Source organism: Dama dama, chromosome 23, assembly GCF_033118175.1.
Source record: "Dama dama isolate Ldn47 chromosome 23, ASM3311817v1, whole genome shotgun sequence".
Lineage (NCBI taxonomy): Eukaryota > Metazoa > Chordata > Mammalia > Artiodactyla > Cervidae > Dama > Dama dama.
In genome coordinates this window covers 17,511,679-17,532,461 of record NC_083703.1, presented here as the reverse complement: position 1 = coordinate 17,532,461, position 20,783 = coordinate 17,511,679, and the positions used below count along the sequence as shown (strand labels likewise).

The 20,783-nt window shown below is 39.1% G+C and overlaps 1 protein-coding gene across 7 annotated transcripts in view; it reads left to right on the top strand.

Moving 5' to 3' along the window:
* Nucleotides 1–20,783, top strand: part of USP6NL (USP6 N-terminal like) — a 140,717-nt gene that overhangs the window by 103,509 nt on the left and 16,425 nt on the right. For all 7 annotated transcript variants that reach the window (XM_061126063.1, XM_061126064.1, XM_061126065.1 and 4 more), the window contains 6 exons: nt 2,989–3,069; nt 8,745–8,852; nt 12,736–12,845; nt 15,128–15,176; nt 16,771–16,891; nt 20,021–20,115. In XM_061126063.1, the coding sequence (XP_060982046.1) occupies nt 2,989–3,069; nt 8,745–8,852; nt 12,736–12,845; nt 15,128–15,176; nt 16,771–16,891; nt 20,021–20,115 (564 nt within the window). The remainder of the gene's footprint in view (nt 1–2,988; nt 3,070–8,744; nt 8,853–12,735; nt 12,846–15,127; nt 15,177–16,770; nt 16,892–20,020; nt 20,116–20,783) is intronic.

Sequence of the window (20,783 nt, the reverse complement as noted above, 5' to 3'; positions counted from 1 at the left end):
TGATTGACTTAGTGGCTGGTGGTGCTGTTAATTCACAGTAGGGAAGGGAGGGATGGTAGCACCATGTTTAGGGAAGTCCTTTTGGATGTGTGGAGTTGGACGTGTCTGCTGAACTTCTAGGTGTGGTTCTACCTTGCTGCTCTTGTTCTAGTGTCTTGGTGTCAGTGAGTCCATGGCAAGCCTGTTTTACTAGAGCATTTAATTTCATATTTGTCACATGTGTTTTCCGAATAAATTCTGGAGTTGCTAAGCTGTAGCATCTTTGCTGATAAAGTATATTTTATCCGCTTATTACAGATTCATGAGTGCATTCAAATCTGGTGTAGTTGATCTGACAGCATTACAGTTAACACTTAAGCCCTATGGAATACCAATGTATAATTTTATACTGGTGTATAATTTTGAAATCTTACAGCCTGGGAGCTTTACCCAAAGTTTTTCCTTTTTTTGCTGTAGGGGAAAGAAAAGCAACTTTAATAGTTCTTAAAATTGTGCGTGTTTTATGCTTGCATGTAAGAACGTGAAGCATTTAAAATAATCTCTCTGTATATATGATGAGCGTTAGAACACAAAAATGTGCCTTTTAAAAAAAAGGATAGCTGTTTCTTAAAGTGAGTTATTGACTCACTTTAGGAGTCATAAAAAGGAAAGATAGCAGGAGACCTGCTAGATCTCAGCAGGGTTTTTCCTGGCAAAGTATATGTTATTACGCTCTCGGGTTGGCTTGAATTATTTGGTGCTTTCCTGTTGGTGGAGAAAGGGATTGAGCTTTGAGGAAGTCAGGGGAGGAAGTGCAGAACAGTGAAGTGACTGAATGGCTCCTTAGATCAGTCTTAATTTTTCACAGCTTGGCCTTCTCTGAAGTCACATTTAGCAGAAACATTAATTAGATTTCAGTGCCCTGCTGAGGTTTAAAATTAAACATATTTCTGGAACCATCTGTAGCATTTTATCACTAATAATATAATGAAGAATATGCTTAATCTTTTGAAAAATGAGAATCATAACAGTATCTTTTGCTCACAAGTGATCATCTTTGGTTATGAAAAACCCATCAAAATTTTTAGCAGAGTAAAGAAGTAATTAGAGAGTTTTAAGGATATAATCCTCCCCCCAAAATTGCATAAAAGTATTCTGATTGGTGAGAATCTTTTCCTAAATTCAGGATTTTCTTTGGGATTTTATGCTTCTTTTGCATCTAAAAATATTGATGGTGGGCCTGTGCCATCTGCCTATTTGGGGCTGAATTCGTCCAAGAGCTGAGATTTCCCCCGAGGAGAGCCAGGACTGGGTGGAGGCAAGGGCCTAGGACACGGCGGCCCAGCGCACAGGTCCTGGGGCCAGACAGCCTGGCTTTGACCTGACCAGCGGGGAACGTGGAGAAGTCGGTTGGCTCCTTTGGGCCTCATGGGGTGTAGTGAGCATACATTTTTGAGCATAAAATGTCCTTCAGAACTGTTCTTTCCTGTGTGGTCTTGTTTCCTTCGCTCTTTAGATGCACTTAATGCACTTACAGAAGCCTTCCGGGGAGAACATGCTGCCATCCAGGAGAATTAACAGAACAGCAGCAGCTCGCTTGCTCCTAGGAGTTCTGTTGTTTTGTTCTCACGAAAGCTGATCACTAGGTGTGGACCCTGCGGCCCTTTCCCAGGCAGTGAGAGACCACAGGCACCTTGGCCTTCGTGGGGGGAGGTGTCGTTGGGGGAAGGAGTTCAGGCGCGCAGCAGCGGGGGGCAGCCTGGACTGAGGAGAGACTTGCCTCGGCCTACCCGCATGAGCTTTCTGAGTGTAGGCTGGGCCCGCAAAGGGAAGAACAGAGGGCTGTACACCCAGGTCTTTTTTTCTGAATGTACCGACCAGGTAAGTCACTCTACCACCAAGAGAGTTAATAAGAGCTTGGAGGGCAGGCTGGAGGACTTAGGGAAAAATCCCTTCTTCTGGAAACCAGAGGGAGGGAGAAGCCTTTTCTCTACCATCTCCCCCGCTCCCTTAGCCCCCTCCACCCCTTCCACCCTGTTCCCAGCTTTGCCCAGAATCTTAATTTAGTGACAGTCGAGACCGCCGACCTTGTGTTCAGCCTCAGCTCTGGAAGCGTCCTTTTTTAGCCCCTGTGGTGCTGCATTGTCTGAGAAGTGTATCTGTCCGCGCTTCTCGGAATTTTGCACTTGATGAAAACCCCGACGGTCTTCCAGCTCTTCGCTCAGGCGTGCCTCCTCTGCCGTCCTGGGTGGGTGTCATTGCTCCCGCCACAGGACTTGAGTCGCCCTCTCTGCCTCTAGGCCCAGCACTGCATGTTCCCTGTCAGGTGCCCTTGAGCAGATGGTGAGCTTTCCCAAGGGCAGCAACAGTTGCTTTGTACAGTTTTCACTAGCATAATGCTAGTTATGTAATGATCTCCCGATAATATCCAGTTCTTCTTTACAAAAACCACCTTTGTCACTGAAAGAATTAAAATGCCACAATTCAGTAAAATGTTAAAGAAGAGAATGGAATTTTGAAGTTGTGTTTTTTGTTGCTTCATAAAGATATTTCAAAATATTTTAAAATTTCCTTTTGGCTTAACTTTGTAAAATACCAAGTACCTAGTCGCTCAGTCATGTCCGATTCTTTGCGACCCTATGGACTATAGCCTGCCAGGCTCCTCTGTCCACGGGGATTCTCCAGGCAAGAATACCGGAGTGGGTTGCCATGCTCTTCTCCAGGGAAAATACCCAGAGATAGATTAATTTGAAGTGTTAGAAAATAGGAGTGACTCCTCTCTCTTTACCTGTCTCTCCTGTGTGTTTTAACTTAAACAAGAGAGTACTATTGATACAGGAGTAATCATGTGTCCAACTATTTTTTTTAAAAAGTTATTTGCTGTCCAATGTTGCATAACTTTTTTTGTAGTTCTTTTTTCAGCAGCATTTCCCTTGACATTTTTTGGTAATTTGTAAGTAAAAGAAGTCTGAAACAAACAATAACAGTGAATTTCAATTTTATTTTTAGCAAAAGCACCTGGAAATTGAAAGAACTACTAAATGGTTGAAAATGCTAAAAGGATGGGAAAAATACAAGAACACTGAAAAGGTAATTAAAATATTACTTCCTTATGAAACTGTGCAAATTCAATGTGGATTTTCCCAGTAAAATTTCCTCTCTCATTATAAGAATATTACATGCATATTCTTTAAAAAAATTTTTAATTTTAATTTAATTGAGTGAGTGAAGTGAAAGTCACTCAGTTGTGTCTGACTCTTTGCAACCCCATGGACTATAAAGTCCATGGAATTCTCCAGGCCAGAATACTGGAGTGGGTAGCCTTTCCCTTCCCCAGGGGATCTTCTCAATCCAGGGATCAAAGCCAGGTCTCCCACATTGCAGGTGGATTCTTTACCAGCTGAGCCACAGGGAAGCCCCAGAATACCGGAGTGGGTATCCTATCCATTCTGCAGTGGATCTTCCTGACCCAGGAATCGAACCGTGGTCTCCTGCCTTGTAAGCGGATTTTTTACCAGCTGAGTTATTGGGGAAGCTCCTAAGTGGAATGCCTTAAATTAGGAGTATCTGTGCTGTCACAGAATACCCAGTTTAGACTGGTTGCTGGAATTGAGAGGACGCGGTGGACAGCCCAGAGGTCAGCAGGCTTTCAGGGGTGATGGAATTCTGCTGCTTGGTTACGTTGCTGCTTGTGGTTTCGTTTCTTTCCATCTCCATCCTCTGCCTGCTGTGGTGTCAGCTTCCCGCTGAACGTGGCTTCCCTTTGGGGTCAGGATTATTGCAGTCACTCCAGGTTTGGTATCCATCTGTCTTCCCGCTCAGAAGGAGAGAAGTTTTGTTTTGAAAAGTGTTCGTGAACAGGAGCACGTCTCTGTCCTAAAGCATGTAGCAGATCTCCCTCCTAAATCTTTTTGCCCTGCATTGAGTTTGGGCTGTTCTAAATCAGTTTTTTTTTTTAATGCATACATCTATTAATATTCCTACTAATCTCATCAGAAAAGTCTTTAAATATTGTTAAGTTGTGAAGTTCCTAGTAGTTGAAGTTTTCCAAAATTCTAACTTTTGCTTGAAAGGGCAAAAGTTATCAGTGGCAAAAATACTGTCAGGTATTTTCCTTAAGGGCTTCCCAGGTGGTTCAGTGGTAAAGAATCTGCCTGCCAATGCCAGAGACTTGAGTTTGTCCCCTGGATTGGGAAAATCCCTTGGAGAAGGAAATGGTGACCCACTCCAATATTCTTGCCTGGGAAATCCCTTGGAAAGAGGAGCCTGGTGGGCTACAGTCCATGGGGTCACAAACAAGTTGGACATGACTTAGAGACTATACAACAACAAGAAATTTTCCTTAAAGTAACAGGCTTATTACTTCATTTATTTATTTTTTAACTTCATTTATTTTTGAGCAACTGTCTGCTAAACACACGTCTCAACAACCATGGTTAGTCAGTCATTTTTTTCAGATTACTGTCCTTGACAAAAGCAGTTGGTTCAGATCGCAGTTCAGTTTCATTAATGCTCTTACTTGAGGCTGGCACTGTGCTCTCTGTGTCCTGCCTCATGACCCAGAATATTAATAAGATGTGTGTTCAGGATTGAGATTGAGTGAAATTAATAGTTTCCACTGCTTCATTAAGGGCATTGCTAAGTGCACGGACCTCTGTTTTAAGCTGTGATCAAAGAACACAGTGACTGCCCGCACAGTGCTTCTCTTGCCTTAGTTTGTGCCAAGGTGTCAGGAGCTTTGGCTTTTATGAGGAGCCATGAACCTAAGGTTTTTCTGCTCCCAGTGCCAAAGTCAGTGCAGGGAAAGAGGCCAGTAATGTTTTAGTGTCATTAAGAAAATAGTTTGCATGGCCCATGCCTTGAGAACTGCTGACTTTAGCTAAACCTCTGTTTCCTCATCTTTGAAATGGAGATAATAATACCCATTTCAAAGAGATGAAGATTTCATGATTTTATGCATGTAAGCCATTAGGCATTGTACCTCACATGTAGTAAGCATTCACTAGCAGTTTTTTGAAGGGAGGTTAGACAATTAAAAAAAAATTTTTTTTTAGGATAAAAAAAGAGATCTTCCATAATCCTACAACAAAACACTGAGTTAACTGTTCTGATTTTTGTCTGTTTCCTCACATTTTTTTCTGTGCAATATATATACATTTTCCTATTTACATAGATATAAATTGTTGTGTGTCAGCCTTTGCCAACAAGATTTCCGGGGAGCATCAATTCCTTGGGTTCTAACAGGTAATTTTACATAGAAGCAGTATTGCCTGCTGATTAAACAATAGACCATCCCAGGTTCAAACCCCAGCTCTGCCACGTTATTAGCCATGTGACTTGGGGGAAGGTATTTAACCTTTTTTCTGCCTTAATTTGCTTGTCTGTAAAATGAGGGAAACCATAATACCTCCTTCACCAAGTTGTTTTGAGGATTAAATAATTCATGTAAAGCACAAAGAATAATGCCTGATACTTAATATGCAGTCAGTAAGTGTTGCTTATTATTACATGAGAGAGAGGCTCTTCGGTTAAGTCACGTTGGGAAAATTAAAACTGAACAGAAGTAAGCAGGTTTCTTTACTACAGGATTCCTCAGCATCTTTAATATGTGGTTGAAATTTTCAAGAGGGACAATTAAATTGTGTGATATTTATTCAACCTTGAAAATCTTTTTGTCATGGGGTATCTCCCAGGAATGACATCACTTTTCTTTTGGAGCATCCTAAATATCCCCATTTAAATTCCATTAGACTATTACTATTTTATTTTCATCAGGAGTAAGTTCATTTCTGGGTTGCTAATTTTATTAAAATGTTTCAAGAAGTATCCGTTCAAAAAAAAAGAAGTATCCGTTCAGAGTAGAATATTGGTCATGATCTCTGTGCTATGGTTTAACAAACACTCTGCTTCTCAGACTGACCTAAAGCTGACAACTCCTTCACCTGATGTCATTGTGGAAAGATGTTTCAAGTGCTAATTACGGAATCAATCTTGATGCATTGTACCTATGCTTTAATCTCAGCTTCAGTCCAATAAAATACTTGTAGAATTACAGGACTTTATGTCCTTCTCTAGTATACATATGTCTGTGAAAGTATGTAAGCCTTTGTTAAAATGAGCGTTCTGCTAGGCTGTTATCCTGACAGCAACTCTGCTAATGCACTTCTCAGTGAGAGATTTTAATGGAGCTTTCTTTCATGTATCATTTTAAAGCACTTTCCCACAACTATAATGAATGCTAGAATTATTTGGTGATATATATGGTCCAATCTGGTATGAGGCAGAATGCACCTTCTAAAAGAATTGCTGCTCTCAGTTTATACCCAGTTTTAAATTACATTGAAGTTAAAAAATACTGTATATTTTTTTTCTCTTCCAAAGGAAAGTATATGTTTTCTCTCAACAGAATCCTTACTTATGTGGTAGTAGTACAAAGAAATATCTATCAATATCTTGAAATAAAAATATATAGGTCTGATAGAGAATATTTCTATTTTTAGAATATAAGCTTTAATGAAAAAAATTGCCATTAAGGTTGCCTGTGTTTGCACAATGACTACTCCCTATGTACAGTCACACTGTATTTTTTAAATATAATCTGTTAAATGAAGAGATGAAGTTATCTCTGCTGGCAGAGACCATTCTGATTTAGCTAGTCGTGATATTATTGTGTCTGAGCTCTGTCATAACAGAGTTCCTACAATGGATATATATATATGGTGTTTTTTTTTTTTGGTCAAATAACTGAATGAACCTTTGTTGGTCAGGTAACTGACAGACCTGTATTAACCAATATTAGATTCTACTGATGGGAAAATGGAGGCATGATATATAGAAATAAATTTCTCAAGGCCATTTTTAACGATAAGCAAGAGATGGTATGTCCAGATGCCAGGGCTTGCTTATTGTCTGTTTGCTTAGCAGTCCCTTTTGGTGTGTGTCAGTTAAAGGCCAGAAGGAAATAGAATGTGGTTGTTAAGAAGCAGGGGGCCTCATGGATGGTTTAAAACTCTCAGATCCAGACTCAGGAGACTTGTGCCTATTTGGAGTCAGTAATTTATATATAATTGTTTGAATACAGAATTGAACGAAAACAATAAATAACGTCTAAAATCTTTGTGAGTGATGCAGTATAAGAAATGCATGTGGTTCTTATTTTACTTATGGAAAAACATCTGTCTAATGGACATGCAAGTATGTCCATCAGAGTTGATCTGTTTATTTGCCATCATTGCTTACAGTTTAACATCTTTACTCTGGAAATTCAGGAGAGAATTTGAAGTTGCTTTTAGTGTATTATATTCCTTTAAAAAGTGTATTATAAATTTGAAATGAATATAGGTGATAAACTTTCTTCGGAAAATAAATCTTAAAGTCACTTAAAAAAAAAAAACCACACACACTCAATTTGCAAATTTAATGGTGTTAAATGTTTAGCACACGGGAAATGCTAAAGCAGAATGGAATTTACACACAGCCTTTCTGTACATATTCTTCCAGTTACATCTACCACCTGAGTTAATGCTTCGGTGTTTCTAGTCACTGTCTGCCGAAATTTCAAATTTGAGACTGTACTGTGTTTTACCAAAGGAACAAAACTGAAATTATGTATGTGATTATTTAATTGAGTAACCTCACAGTATGCACTGTTTCACAGGAAAAGTCATTCTACAGTGATACTCATTTAAATTCACAGTGTCTTAAAGCTACATCATGATTTAGTAAAGGCTTCATTTTAAAAAATCTAAATAGTATAGTTGTAGAAGTTGAAGCTCTGCTTATTAGTTCATAGCTCATCAGCATTTTGGTTACTAGTTCTAATATCTTATTTTCTTAGCCATGCTATTGAAATAATATTATTTTGTTCATAATGGTAACTATGTACTTATTTTTACCTTGTTCCTGAAGTTTCTGCCATAATTTGTTTCATCACTTCCTTTTAAGTTTTAAAGTTTCCTTATGTATAACTTTATAATGAGCATAATAATAATATGTTATTTTGAATATGTGATTAGCTTTAAGGAAAAAGGCAAATCACAAGAAGTTGGAGAGGTATGCTGAGTCTTAAGATCTTAGAGTGATAGCAGCATCAAGTACCCAAAGAGTTAATGATACTGATGATTTATACAGAATTTCATTCAGAAGTGGCGGTCCTTCTTGATGGAAATGTATCACTATTTTTGTCTGGTCAGATAGGATCAGTGTCATTAGGAAAAGAACAAAAGTTTCCCTGAAGGAACTCTCCAGAGTTGAGAAGAGAGGGAAGAGGGAGTGTGTGTGTGTGTTGGGACAGGGAGGTAGGGAAATGAATGAAGACTGGGAGTCACAATGAGTTGTGAGATAGAAGGTTCTGGAGAGCCTCCATAAAGATACTTTGACACAAGAGAACTATTTTGTTATTCTGGACCTTTTAGATGTATGAGGGGAAAGAAGGGAAGTGTGTAACTAGTTAGGCACATCAGCGGGGAATGTCGGATGTTCACGACTTTGGAAAGGGCACCAACTGTGCTCTCGTGTGTCTGAAGGCACACCTTTGCAGTGAATGAAAATGCTGATGTATGGACATACTTGACATCTTCATTGTTTATTCTGTCCTGTCTGTGTGCATGTCTCCTGTTCAGATCTAAAGAGGAGAGGTGAGAGGGTCCAGGAGTGTTAAATTGTATCAGTTACCAGGAATCCTTTGAAAAGAGGAACAAAAGTGATTTAAGGGACTAGTCTGAGCTTTGTGTTTGTAACTTTCAGTTTATGTTTCTTTCCATAAGTTTCATAGGAGAATTTACAAAGGAATCCCACTCCAACTCAGAGGTGAAGTCTGGGCACTGCTCCTGGAGATCCCAAAAATGAAGGAAGAGACCAGAGACCTGTACAGTGTGAGTACCAAGAGCCAGCCTGGCGTTTTGAAACCATCAGTCATGGTTGGGGCATATTTGTAAGGAAAATTAACACCTGGTTGCAGCTGTTCATTTGCAATGCAGTATTAATAATAGATTTACAGTGTCACTTTTAGAGGTTTTAGGAAAATAATAACAAAATTCAGTTTATCCAGCAGCTGCGTGTGTATGACTGACTGTTTTCCTCTTTCCCCCAAGATTGTTACAGCATTTCTAGGTTTTATTATTCGTTAATAAAAGTGACCACCAAGACTTGTAAATTGGCCCGTGCATTAAATTTACCTCCTTCTCATCTCAGCTATAGCCTTTCTAAACCTAAATTTTATATTAACCTTTGGAAGGAATAAGAAATGTATATCTAAAAATAAATGTTCCTCTGAAAGTATATATAAATAGAATAAGTTAGAATAACTGAAATGAAGAAAACTTATAATTTAAACCCAGTATTAATTATAAAAGGAACTTTGGAATGCTCTTTTAATACCTTCCTGCTTATGTATAAGTAAAATCTCATTAAAAATAAGGTACCCACGGTGCATGGGTTTATTTCTGGGCTTTCTATATGGTTCCATTGGTCTATGTTTCTGTTTTTGTGCCAGTACCATGCTGTCTTGATGACTGTAGCTTTCTAGTATAATCTGAAGTCAGGAGGGTTGATTCCTCCAGCTGCATTCTTCTTTCTCAAGACTGCTTTGGCTATTCGGTGTCTTTTGTGTTTCCATATGAATTGTTAATTTTTTTGTTCTAGTTCTGTGAAAAATACCATTGGTAATTTGATAGGGATCACATTAAATCTATAGATTGCATTTGGTAGTATAGTCATTTTCACAATATTGATTCTTCCTACCCAGGAACATGGAATATCTCTCCATCTGTTGATGTTGTTTTTTATTTCTTTCATTAGTGTCTTATAATTTTCTGTGTACAGTCCTTTTGTCTCCTTAGGTAAGTTTATTCCTGGATATTTAATCCTTTTTGTTGCAATGGTGAATGGGATTGATTCCTTAATTTCTGATTTTTCATTGTTAGTATATAGAAGTGCAAGTGATTTCTGTATATTGATTTTGACTCCTGCAACTTTGCTAAATTCATTGACTAGCTCTAGTAGTTTTCTGATACTATCTTTAGGGTTTTCTATGTACGGTATCATGTCATCTGCAAACAGTGAAAGCTTTACTTCTTTTCTGATCTGGAATCCTTTTATTTCTTTTTCTTCTCTGATTGCTGTAGCTAGGACTTCCAGAACTATGTCAAATGATAGTGGCAAAAGGGGATATATATATACTTATGGCTGATTCATGTTGAGGTTTGACAGAAAAAGCAAAATTCTGTAAAGCAATTATCCGTCAATAAAATATAAATAAATTTAAAAAATTTTTTTCATCAAGATGTAAGGTTATGAATATTGGTTAATTTAAGCAGTTACTTTTTTTTGGACAAGACTTTTTAAATTAATTGTTTGGACCCTCCACAGATTATGAATTTATGTCCTGGGATTTTAGAGTTTCAAATTATTTTAAATGATTGATTAGATATTGATTTGGCCGGAAAGTTTGTTTGGGTTTTTCTGTTAGATATTATGGAAATTCAATGAGAATAAAACTACTTTTCCTTAATCTACTAAGATTTTTCTCAAACAGTGATAATGGTGGTGGCTCCTGAGCTGGTGCTCTTATCTACTGTTTCTCCCGTTCTTTTATCTGTATCTCATCGTTATCTGTCTCTCTGGGGTCTTGTGATCTGTGTCACAGATGGCAGGGGTCTGGCCACGGTGCTCAACAACCTCACCTGAAGCCTTAGCAAGGCTGAAGAATGTTGTCGGCCAGACCCACAATGAGGTGACTAGTTTTTCATCCAGGTGCTTTCCACTGTACTTCTGCCCTCAGGTTTATAGGCTCATTGGATCCTATTTCTTTTAAGTAAGTGTTTATTCTTTATTATTGTGACATTCATGGACTCAGTCTCAGAGATTACCCGAGAAGTTGCTTACCTCCTTTTGTTAAGATAAATATGCTTAATTTCCTGTAGTCTGCCCTTAGCTTGTCACCATTCTAGGACATAAATAGTCTTTGTGTTCCGTTATTTTTTTACCTGCTTAACTGGGCTTTGCTTCTGTCATGAGGTCTTTTTTGTGTTAAGTGTTCTTGTCCTCTAGAATAATTCATATTATAGATGTTTCGGGTGTTTTTCTCCCTTTCAACTAAATTGTATTTTAAAGCATATTTTATCATGTCTCATCAAGCATTTCCTTTCTGGGGAAGTGGGGGGGTGGGGTGAGAAACAGAGGGCCTGTGGGCTGGAGAGGACACAGACATGTGGAGGAAGATGCAGGGAAGTGGATGCCCTGAACTTGGGGCAGACCAGCCTTTCCCTCCACTTGACTCCCAGAACATCAGCAGTTGGGCACTTGTCCTCCTGATGGGGGATCGGACGAGTGTTTCTTTAGGAATCTGACCAGCCCAAGAAAATAACCCCAAACTCCTGACTGTGGGGGAGGCCCAGTGAAAGCAGCTGGATCACTCTGCAGTGAAGACAGTTGTGAAGCCCGTCTGCACACAGAACTTTCCATCAGCTTTCCTGTGTCTTTCAAATACAAGCAGACAGTGAGGAGAGGAGCTAGGAGCTAGCATGGAAAATAGGAACAAGTGGAAAAAGCAACTTATGAGAAACAGCCCATAGAGCAAGAAAAAAACAGAAGAGCTATTGCTGATGTCTTCAGAGGGATAAAAAGAGATATTGCATCCATAAAACAAGTATAGGATGCTATAAAAGGAACATTTGAGAACAACAGAGCCTATGAATATAAAAGATGATAATAGAAATGAAGAATTCTAGAGGAGGGTTTGAAAATGACAAGTGAAGAAGTTTCCTAGAAAATAGATTGTGAAGTCAAAACTCAACTCAATGAGTTTTTAAGATTGAAAAGATCCATCAAATGCCCAAACCTGTGGCTAAAAATAGATCCAAACCAAAAACAGAAATTACAAGTTTCAGAACTTAGAGATAGAAGCCCCTTTCTTATAAAGAAGGAAGTAGAATGGCAGCACTGCAAGCCAGAAGACAGTGAAGGTGATGCCTTTTGAGCAAAAATATTTTCTAACTTAGAATTCTAAAATAGCCAAATAGCTAAGAAAGAAGGTAGACTTAACAGACATTCAGAGTATCAAAAAATTGATCTTCCACACATCTTTTCACAAAAGCTACTGGAGGCCAAGCTCCTCAGAACAAGGAAGTAAACCAAGAAAGATGTGAGATGCAGGAGCCAGTAAACCTAAGCAGAGCAAGGCCTCGCAGGTGTTTGTGAAGGGGAGCCCCTGAGCAGCCCCCGGGCAGCTGGTCAAAGGCCCTAGGAGCCGGCTCTGTGGGGAGTAGAGAACAGGAGGAGCCTGCTCTCCTGGAACAGCCCGGAGAGGTGACAGCAGCCTAAAGTGAGCCTGGGTTGAACTAGCAACACTCTATAGAAAACTAAGCCAATTGAGAAACGAGCAACCGGGCAGTGATAAGCTCCAAGGAGAACTAGAACATTATGTTGGAAAGAAGAAAGGAATCACCGTGAACTGCCTGGCTTGCCTGGGAAGAGTCTTAGCAACGCAAACTCCAAACATTCTCCATCCAAATGAAAATCTAGCTGCCCTGGGAGGGTGGGAGGGGGAGGAGGTAAGGCAGGGTGGTGGTGTGTGGACGGAGGGAAACCTTTCACTGTGCACCTTTTTATGTTGTTTTTATTTTTGAACCATGGAAGTGGTTTTTCTAAATCAAAAAAAAGTTTTTTTAATGATAACTATTTTACTGTTTGTCATAGACTTTTTGACATTTGATTTCCATTAAAATGTGCTTTCTTCTCTTCTTTTTTCCTCTTCAGAAATTAAAACACAGAGCACGGGGTTGTTCGCCTGATATCAGACAGATAGACCTTGATGTCAACCGCACATTTAGGGACCATATCATGTTTAGAGACAGATATGGTGTGAAGTAAGTAAAGTTTAATATTATGGACTATGAATAGCATTTACAAATAGTCTTTATCAACTTGAAATGTGAGTGTTTGGAATATCTTATATAGGTGATAATTTTGCTTCCACCTCTGAGGGTTTAAATTTTGGCAGATCCTTTGGTCCATATTATGTAAACTTTAGGATATAACTTAGCTTAAATTTTTAATCTTTGACATATCTGTGTTATACTATTTGCTATAAAATCATTTTATGATCTAGAAATTCTTAAATATATGGTAGATACTCTTATTAAAAATCTCAGAAAAGAAATGAGAGATTTTGTTACTTTTTGAGAACCATGTCAGTAATAAATGCATTCTTAGACCCTGGTTCCATGTATAGGTGAAACTAAAAAAATGGGAAATGGATGAATAAAATGACAGTGGCTGTTTAGGAATGAAATGTACAGTTTTGTTGTCCTCCGTATCAGTTAAGGTTCAGCCAGAGAAATAGAAACCAGTTAAGAGATGTAAACTAAGGGACTTGCTGTGAGGAGTTGGCTTACAGCGTGATGGAACTAACAAGTTCAAGGTCCATAGTGCAGGTGTCATGAAGGGCCTTCAGAGCTCTAACGACCTTTTGACCGATTGCGTCAGGGCTTCCCAGATTATGGAGGGTAATCTCCCCAACTTTGAGCCAACTGATTGTGTGTTTTGGTTACATTTATAAAAGACCTGTTTCACAGCTGCACCTCCATTAGAGTTTGAATATCGGGATTGTAGCCCAGCCAAGTGCACATAAGAAGCTCACCATCACAGACCACACTCATCAACTTAATTTTTGAGTAAAGACAATAAAATTGTACTTCCTAATAATATTCTGTACTTCCACAGCTATCCTGGTTACAACTCAAAATATGCCAAGTGCACGTAAGAAGCTCACCATCACAGACAACACTCATTGACTTAATTTTTGAATAAAGACAATGAAGTTGTACTTCCTTATAATATTCTGTACTTCCACAGCTATTCTGCTTACAACTCAAAATATGCCAACCCCTCCCGACAAAATGATGCTGAGTCCTTAGGGATATGTACTCCTTTTGCTTTGATACGTATAACCTAAATGCTGTGATATAAAGTAAGCTATTGTTAAACATCTTATGGTAGATGGGAACACAAGGGAAAAGAGAAGGAGCAAAGCACATTAAAAAAATATATGTATATATACAAACATATTGATACCAAAATAAGGAAAAAGTACTCAGATGTAGTCGTCATCTCCGTGACTGGGCATGTGGTCATTGCTGGTCACACTTACCTTCCACTTCCCATCCCATGTACCCTTTGCCCTCAGCAGGTCCCTTGGCTGCTGTGGGCCCTAAACCTTTATTCCTGAAGAGTCTGCCATTAGCAGTCCTGCCTGAATTTGATTGTGGTGGTGTTCCGCGGACTTGAATCACTGGGTTTGGTTGTACTCAGAGGCACCTTCAGTATTCTCTGTGTTCCAGATGTGCCTCTTGCTTACGTCCACCATGTCCTAACAGCTCACCTTTCCCCTTAGCGACCAGGATCAGTCACTCCAGCCGGTACACTTGCCTCCTTTGCGTACTGATTGAGAGGCATGAGGAGCCCATAGTGGTAGGGGTGGCCAACCTGGCTCCCAGTTCAGTGGAAGTGTTTGTCTCCTAGTGGGGACACTCCTGTCTTTGGAGCCAGGACCTCTAGAGCAGCAGAGCCTAAGGTTGATGGAGCAGAAAGCAAACAAGTTGTTAGTGGACAAGAGGTCACAGTGGGTGGAGCCTCTCCTGTTCCCACACTTGGATCCTGGGCCCTGAATCCTGGCCAGGGGAGAGGTGATGCCAGTCTTGGGAGCTGATTTCCAGCAGACACAGCCCCCTAGGGGACATGCCCCCACCCCGCAAGGTGCTGCAGGATGCTGGCCCTGTGAGTGAGGCTTCAGAAGGCTGGTCCTCAGCTCCGTCCAGCCGGCCCCTTCTGTGGGGATGAGTCTGTAGTGAGAACAGGTCCCTGAAAGAGGACAAGTTGAAGACATGGTGAGGTGCTTTGTGCTTTTTGTTATAAGTCCTTTCTGTCAAAATGAATGTTAGCTAGCCTCAAGTTTAGGCTGTGTAGAGCACTGTTTAAATTTGAGTGCACTGTGTAGAGCACTGTTTAAATTTATAAATTTTATAATAGTAGCTTTATCTGGATTATCTATTTATCATCAGTCAAACTGTTGCTTATATTTTTTTTAAGTTCCTAATTTTAAAAAGGTGAAAAAACTAAATTGTGTTCCATGTAAATTTCTTTCCTCTAGGCAACAATCCCTGTTCCACGTTCTTGCTGCATATTCTATTTATAATACGGTAAGTCAGGCGCCTACCTGCCCACAGCTCTTTGAGCTGTGTTCTGAGCACCTGGAGGAAATCTTTGGGCCTCCTTCCTGAAAAAGCCCCCTTGGCCTGTGTTGGCTTCATCTCAGGACTGGACAGTCTGTGTGGACCTTCCCAAGGCTCCCTCATCTGCCCCAGGGTATCAGAGCAGAGCTCTTGGAAAGTGGGAAGAACCACAGTATGAAAGCAAAGCTCACTTGTCCCCTCCTACCACAGGTTGCTTTTTTTGTCGTGGTGTTTTTCTTGTTTTTATTTTAAGCACTTAGCACTGGGAATCAGCAGGGCAAGAGGGGCAGGAAGTAGGGGCTAGATTAATTCTGCTTGACTCTTGGTGACTCTTCATTCCTCTGGGAGGCTGCCTTTCAGAATCACATTTCATTTATTTGGTGAGGTCCGGATGGCAGACCGTAGATACTTACTTGCTGTCTCCTGGAGTAAGCTGAAACTAAATGTTTTGGTATTAGAACATGTTATTCTTAAGGCATTGATTTCTCTTGAGGGAGAGAGATTTGGAGGAAGAGATCAACTATTGTTAGCACCAGTATAGGTGCCAAGTAAACACTTCGCTGACTGGATTCCAGGAAGGACACCTTGAACCTTGAGGTGTACCATTTCTATTGTAATCAAAACCTTTAAGTTACAAGAAACAGAAGTTCACTCAAACTAGGGCAAGTTAAAAAGAAATTGATTAAAGGGACATCTCATAGAAGTGAAGCTGGGGTGGCTGTTGCAGCTGGAAGGTGAGAAGCCTACAGGGAGAAGAGCTCCTCTTTCTGTTCCGCTCGGGGCCACGTGGTGACTCTGTCTCTGGAAACTTCATTGTACTGTTTCTCTCTTCAGGTTTGTCTCTCTGCCTGCTTATCTGTTTTTCTTAGGCTGCTGTTGCAGCCATAGCCTCAGTGTGGACATTCTGTTCAACTACATACCGCCATGTATGTAGTTGTGGCTTTATTCAGTTTTCCTGGAGAAATGAGTAAAATTGTCATGCAGCTGATTTGATGATTCCCTGGGGTTAGATGTCCTCGTCTCCACGAGCTGTGGTTCACATGTCACAACATGGATCCTTAAGGCCATGTGAAATTAGGTATAATTATGGGGAGAACAGGCAGTTCTCAGGGAAGGGGCTTAGACTGGAAGGGTACCCCAAAATGTGTCTCCATAAGGATCCAGAAATCTCGAGGAGAAAAGACAGCCAATTGGGAACTGTGCAAGGAGAGAAATTTGCCAGCATCTGAGCAAAGAGGAGGAATATTGAGCTGAGAATCACACATAAAACAGAAATATAAACAGTGCTCTTTACAGAAGGTGTAATAACAGTATTGAGCAGAGGTCAATAAAGTCCTTTTAGATTAGACTTCTCCACACTTCTGCATTTATTCTTCAACACAAACATAGTCTTTGATAGCATGTGGCTCGGTACTGTGATGATTGTAATATTTCTCTGTAGAACTGCACATTAGGTAATGTATTTAGGCATTTTCTGTTTTCTGCATCAGTTTTTCATACCTGTATGTACATGTAATTTGATCTTAAGAGCGCCGGTTTCTCTGTTCTCATTTCTCTTTAGGAGGTTGGATACTGTCAGGGGATGAGCCAGATCACAGCCTTGCTCCTCATGTACATGAACGAGGAAGATGCCTTCTGGGCCCTGGTCAAGCTGTTCTCAGGCCCCAAACACGCCATGCACGGTATGAGGGCCCTGAGGTTAATCATCAACAACAAACCCGGGAGGGAGAGACAGGCAGGTTCGAACAGTCAGACTCGGGGTGATGCTTGGTGGAGTCAAGTATAGCAGCTTGTCTAGGGGCGTGTTTAATTCATTAGTGTTTATTATTAATCTCTTATTTAATTCTTCTTCACTGAACTTTTCTAAGCTTTTCTGTTCACATTTATATTCCTTCGTCTTTACTACCACATACACTATTGACGTTTTAAAATTCTTTCCTTACTTGCCCTGGTTAGGAGAAACTAGGTTTGGAAGAATTTAGGAAAAATTGAATTATTGGAAGCTTTTGATCGAAACTGTTGGACAGTCATGCCTTCAGTGAAATGTCTACTGTTGATTGGATATTGTGATTTATACCAGTTTGTTAGAGAATATTAATTGATAAATGATACTTAGGTGTTTAAAGGAAAGGTCCACAGTAATTTGGTGTGTCAAATATGTGTTTTAATTCTTTCAGCCTTAAAACCGATTCCATCTTACAGTAAAAAAAAAAAGCTGATAACATATGCTGGGCACTTTGATATTTCAAAGCTTGTGTAATTTTTTTGTTTTCAAGATATTACACTGTTTTGAATAATATTTTCCTTATATTTGCCAAGTATGTGCAATAAACTTAACTTGAGAGAGTTTGGATTGAAACTTCTCTTGAAAATAAAAGTGGCATTTGTCCATGTCGTGCAAAATTATTTTCTCAATGCCACTGAGCGTGATAATATCAAATTAAAAACAGTTTTAACACTAATCACTCTGAGAATGGACCATCATTCTCTTTGTGAACATTGAAGCTTCATGTGGTGGGGAACCTGCCAAAGGTTAATGTGATGTTTTAAATTTTCAAAACTATGACCTTCCATAGTATATTAAATCTCACATTCTTACCACGTGGTTATTTTTGAAGCACTGTGTTTACATGTATATGTTTGCGTTTAGCTATCTCCTTCAGTGTTTCCTGTGAATTTTTTAAAAAATAAGTACTGTCTGCATGATGAGTGTTTCTGGACACTTTGAATTCCATAAGTGGACTCCAGTCATAAGACACATTACATCGAGCTGTCACTCATAGTATCATTGCAAAAGGCATCTTGAAGAAACACAACTCTTCCTTAGTCTTTATTTTGCTTTAGCGTGAGATGGCATTGCTGATAATCTTGGAAGTACAGTAGAATATTAACAGCTTAAGTAGTGTGTAATTATGTGGAATACTGTCCAGGTTTAGAAAATCCATCTCTTTTAACAAGCCTGATAACTTGCTTTCAGGAATTATTGTCACCAGTCTAAGCTATGTGTGTGTGTACTCAGTCATGTCTGACTCTTTGTGACCCTATGGACTGTTGCCCACCAGGCTCCTCTGTCCATGGGATTTCCCAGGCAGGAATATTGGAGTGGGTTGCCATTTCGTTCTCCACGGGATCTTTCCGATCCAGGGATCAAACCTACATCTCTTGTGCTTCCTGCATTGGCAGGTAGATTCTTTACCACCGCACCACCTCGGAAGCCCCAGTCTAGTCTACAAAGCAGTGTTTATTTTACTATTCTAACATTTACATTTACAAAGCAGTTCAGGTCATTATTATGGGTAAGTTTGTACCTAGAGATATTTGTTTCTAGATATGCCTATGAAATTTTATAACTGAAGGTTATCTCAGTTCTTTGCATTTCCTATATGAAGCTGTTATCACTCACAAAAGTGTCAAGTGAGGGCTGAAGCATGAGACTTAAAATACAAAGTCTGGGACCCCACTGAAAAGGGAAGCGGTATCTTAGCATCCTTGAGCTCATGTTTATTATTGAAGGAATTGCCTTTTTCAAAATCAGACTTTTTCTTGAGTTTCTTCCAACTCCCATTCCTCTCAAATTGACCATGAAAATGGCAGAGAAAGAGAGAGATATAGATTTTTTTTTTTTTTAATGAAATCATTTCACCAGAAAGTATTACTAGGGGAGGAATTTTCTATCTCTGGAGATTTTTACACACTCCTTAGAAAGCTGAGAATCAGTTAAGAAATAGCCCTTCCCCAAGGATCATAAAGCAGTGCTTCCCAGCAGTGTTCCTCAGTTTCTTGCAGGGACATGGTTTTACGTTTTGGAAACATGCGTTCTATGGGGAAAAACTGGACTCCAAGATCAGATAAGTCTGGGAGATGAGGTAAACCAAGAAAAACAAGTGTCTTTAGTCTGTAAAACAACTTAGAAACATTCAGAAGCTCATATGCCTGTGAACATAGGCAAAAAAAGGGTATATGTGACATACAGTATTTCTCCTGGATTCTTTTAAAAACATAGAACACTTATTAACATCTTTTGAAGTTACCTAGAACCCAGGCTGAAAAACTCATATGGAGAAATCATAAATTCATTGTGTATGTGTCTTTTTTAATGGACTATTAGAATATCTGAAAGGAAACTTGTGAATAAAAATAGATGTAAATTTCCATGAGTTACATACACAAAGTTAATACTAACTTCCCATTTACAGTTACTTCCTAGAAATCTTATAGATTGTATTGCATAATCATTTGGGATAGAATATGTTAACATTGATCATACAGTGCCTGCATGTTTTAGCTTATGTTAAATATCACTTATAAAAAGGATTAAAAACTGTTATTAACCTGGGAAGCATGATTACTCTAATGATACTGTTAGAGTAAGCCTGAAAAAAGTAATACAATGTTTGTTTTATATAATGGGGAAGCAAAATAAGTAATCAAGATTAGAATAATTTATAGAAGTGTGTGTTTAAGACATCACCCAGTACTTCAAGTAAACAGATAGTCTTGATAAAAAGCTTCAGTTTCCATTTTTTCTTACTTTCTTAGTTTCCCTTTTAATTCAGAAATACTCTGTCCTCTTTTATACTTTTACAAGGTGATAGGCGATCCTTAGCAAACACATACTAGGCTATAAGTTTTCATTAATCAAAGCTTATACATAATTGTTTCCTTGGAGATAAGTAAAAATATTTGGGTAACTACTAGGTTTGTTTTTCTTGTTGTTGACAGCTACAAGATAAAAGAAATATGTTGCATTTTAAACTAGGGATTTCTGTTGTTCTTATTTATGAAGTATTGTTTTTATGTTTGTATTCTAGGATTTTTTGTCCATGGTTTTCCCAAACTCTTGAGGTTTCAAGAACATCATGAAAAAATCCTGAATAAATTTTTGTCCAAGCTTAAGCAGCACTTGGTAGGTAGATATGACCTTGACTTACACCCACCTGTACCAAGAATAAAGCTAGAAGACTTGAGTGCAGCCGTTGGTCCCCATTGCTCTATTGGTGTACAGTCGCATCCATTTCATTGACTGAGCAGTTACAGTTCCCAGTTGCTCAAAGGACATTAGATTTGTGAAATGTAGTACCAATGAACTATCACAGCCCTAACTCATAGCATCAGTTGTCTTTGAAGCTGCTATATAATAATACAAACAATATAGTTTTTAAGGATATGTGATTTCTCAGTGATTTAGGAGGTTTTTTAATTGCACTAAAGTATTTGCACTAAAATATTTTAAGGATCATATAGACTCATCCTCAGTGAATGACATGCATACTCCTCTGAAAAAATATAGTAATTTAGTAAAGCAAGGATGCTTCCTTTTAGAATATATTAAAAGAGAATCAAAGTATTGTATAACAGTCTTATCTTATGAGGGGCTGGTTTATTCTCAGGGTGATTTTAAAAAGTACAATTGAGGAAGAAGAGGGAGTTGGAAGAGAAAAAGGGGAAATACTCCAGCACAGAGGAGATTTGTAATGAATGGTTTTGTTTAGCTGTGACAGCTACCTCCAACAACCTGCCTAACTTTTAGTATTTATTATATCGTCGTATTTTGTGTGCAGCAATCCAGAAATT